The sequence below is a fragment of the Vicia villosa genome, linkage group LG4 (assembly GCF_029867415.1).
Source record: "Vicia villosa cultivar HV-30 ecotype Madison, WI linkage group LG4, Vvil1.0, whole genome shotgun sequence".
Classification (NCBI taxonomy): domain Eukaryota; kingdom Viridiplantae; phylum Streptophyta; class Magnoliopsida; order Fabales; family Fabaceae; genus Vicia; species Vicia villosa.
The window spans coordinates 159,605,726-159,607,515 of record NC_081183.1 but is presented as its reverse complement, the minus strand read 5'-3'; the positions used below and the strand labels follow the sequence as shown (position 1 = coordinate 159,607,515).

General features: G+C 34.2%; 1 protein-coding gene across 1 annotated transcript; it reads right to left on the bottom strand.

The window, feature by feature from the left end:
• Positions 1–308: 308 nt before the first annotated feature.
• Positions 309–926, bottom strand: LOC131598195 (uncharacterized). Its single transcript, XM_058870820.1, has one exon. The coding sequence runs from the start codon at positions 924–926 to the stop codon at positions 309–311; it is 618 nt and encodes a 205-aa protein (XP_058726803.1).
• Between the last annotated feature and the right edge of the window lie 864 nt (positions 927–1,790).

The window sequence follows — 1,790 nt, the reverse complement described above, 5'->3', positions numbered from 1 at the left end:
CGTTGCTTTTTATCTCGTAATGTTAATTGGTTGTAATTTCCTCTTTTTTATCGGGTTTTCCCGTCTTTTCGTGTAAAAGTTCTCCCTATTAATATATCTTGCTTACAAAAGAAAAGATCTTGTTTTCGTTCCAATTCCAATTATATAATATAACGACTTTTATTATGAGAATTGTATATTTATATGAGAAAATGAGAATAAATTACAGCCATTAGATTAATTTGTAAGATTTTTTTTTTTTTTTAAATGAAGATGCATTGACACAAAAAACTGTTACAAGAGATAGGGGGGACCAAACCAAAACCCTATCAAGAAGATACAAATCTAAAGAACGGCATACCTAACCGGTTCTTAACAAAATCAGCCCTTAAGAAAGGAGGAATAGAGGAAAAAAGAGCATAGTCAGGTAAAGATAGCCCATGAGTAGCGAGGGCATCTGCACAACTGTTGCCTTCCCTAAAAATATGCGAAACCATAAAATTCCATTTAGTAATTATATCTATACAATTCAACCATCTATTCCTAATATGCCAAGGAACTTTGAGCGGAGAGTTGAAAGCCTTGACAACTGCTGTCGAGTCCGTCTCCAACCAAATGTTATTCCAATTTCTCGCAAAGGCGAACTCAATTGCAAGAATAGCACCATAGAGTTCGGCCGTGAGAGAGTTGGCTTCACCCAAACCAGAAGCGAAGGCTCCCAAAAAAATACCATCACTGTTTCTAACTATACCTCCACAACCAGCAAGACCCGAAGAAATAGCAGCGCCGTCACAGTTAATTTTAATCCACTCTTTAGGAGGGGGTTTCCAAATAACCTCCAAAATGTTTGGCGCTCTAGGCGGACGAATATTAACATTAAACCTCTTGATAATAACAAAATCTTCCATATTAACAAAAGAGGTAGCAGTAGAACTGTTCCCCGCCATGGAAGTTGCAGCATGAATATAAGAGATGGAAGATTCAACCGAACAGAAAATGTTTTGAAATCTAACCTTGTTCCTTGCCGTCCAAATGGCATTGAGAAGGAGGATGAAAGCCGCCGTTGAAACTATTTTGCACAATCTTAAAAATGTCAGTTTCCTCAAAATTTACATGATTTCTCTCTCTTCTTCCCGGTATTCACTCTTTCTTCTCCAATTTTATCTCTTCTCATATGAATCACTTTGTTCATCTAATCAATTTTAATGGATTCTATGCGTTCAATTTTAATATTAAATTTTCCCAATTTCAATTTGATACTAAAATAATAAACTTTGGAGCTTGATATATACCGTTAACTTCGGAGTTTTATACTGCTACTTATGCTGAAGTTGGTGTTAAAGGCCAATGTTGCTGTTATAGACTATATTGTTAGGGCTGGTGAGAGATACTTTAATTTTAATTTTTTAGTTTTCAAATGTAGTTTTTATTAAGCGTAATTTAGTTGTTGTTGTTCATAGTTTAGTTAATTTATCAAAAATGTCTGGGTAGTAGAACTTGGATGGGTCTGTCCCAACTCAATCTAAATTTGCGTATGTAATCTTGTAATAAACTATCATGTAAATGTTTCATCTATTTTTCTATTGAAATCGTGGATTTAGACTTTGAACTTACTAAGCAATTTCGTGGGATTTTAATATCATTTGGCACAAGTTGATATAATGCTTCTGTTATATTCGATGGAAAATGACTGTAGCTACATTTTGAGTGAAATTGGCATAATTTTGTAGCATCAAAGTTTATTAAGGGAATCAAACACTTGTACATATAAATGTAGCTTACTTCTACTATGCAAACTTGTGTGAGTTTAG

Bases quoted from the DNA above. Each gene is read 5' to 3' on its own strand.
- LOC131598195 (XM_058870820.1), bottom strand. From the start codon at position 926: ATGGCGGGGAACAGTTCTACTGCTACCTCTTTTGTTAATATGGAAGAT.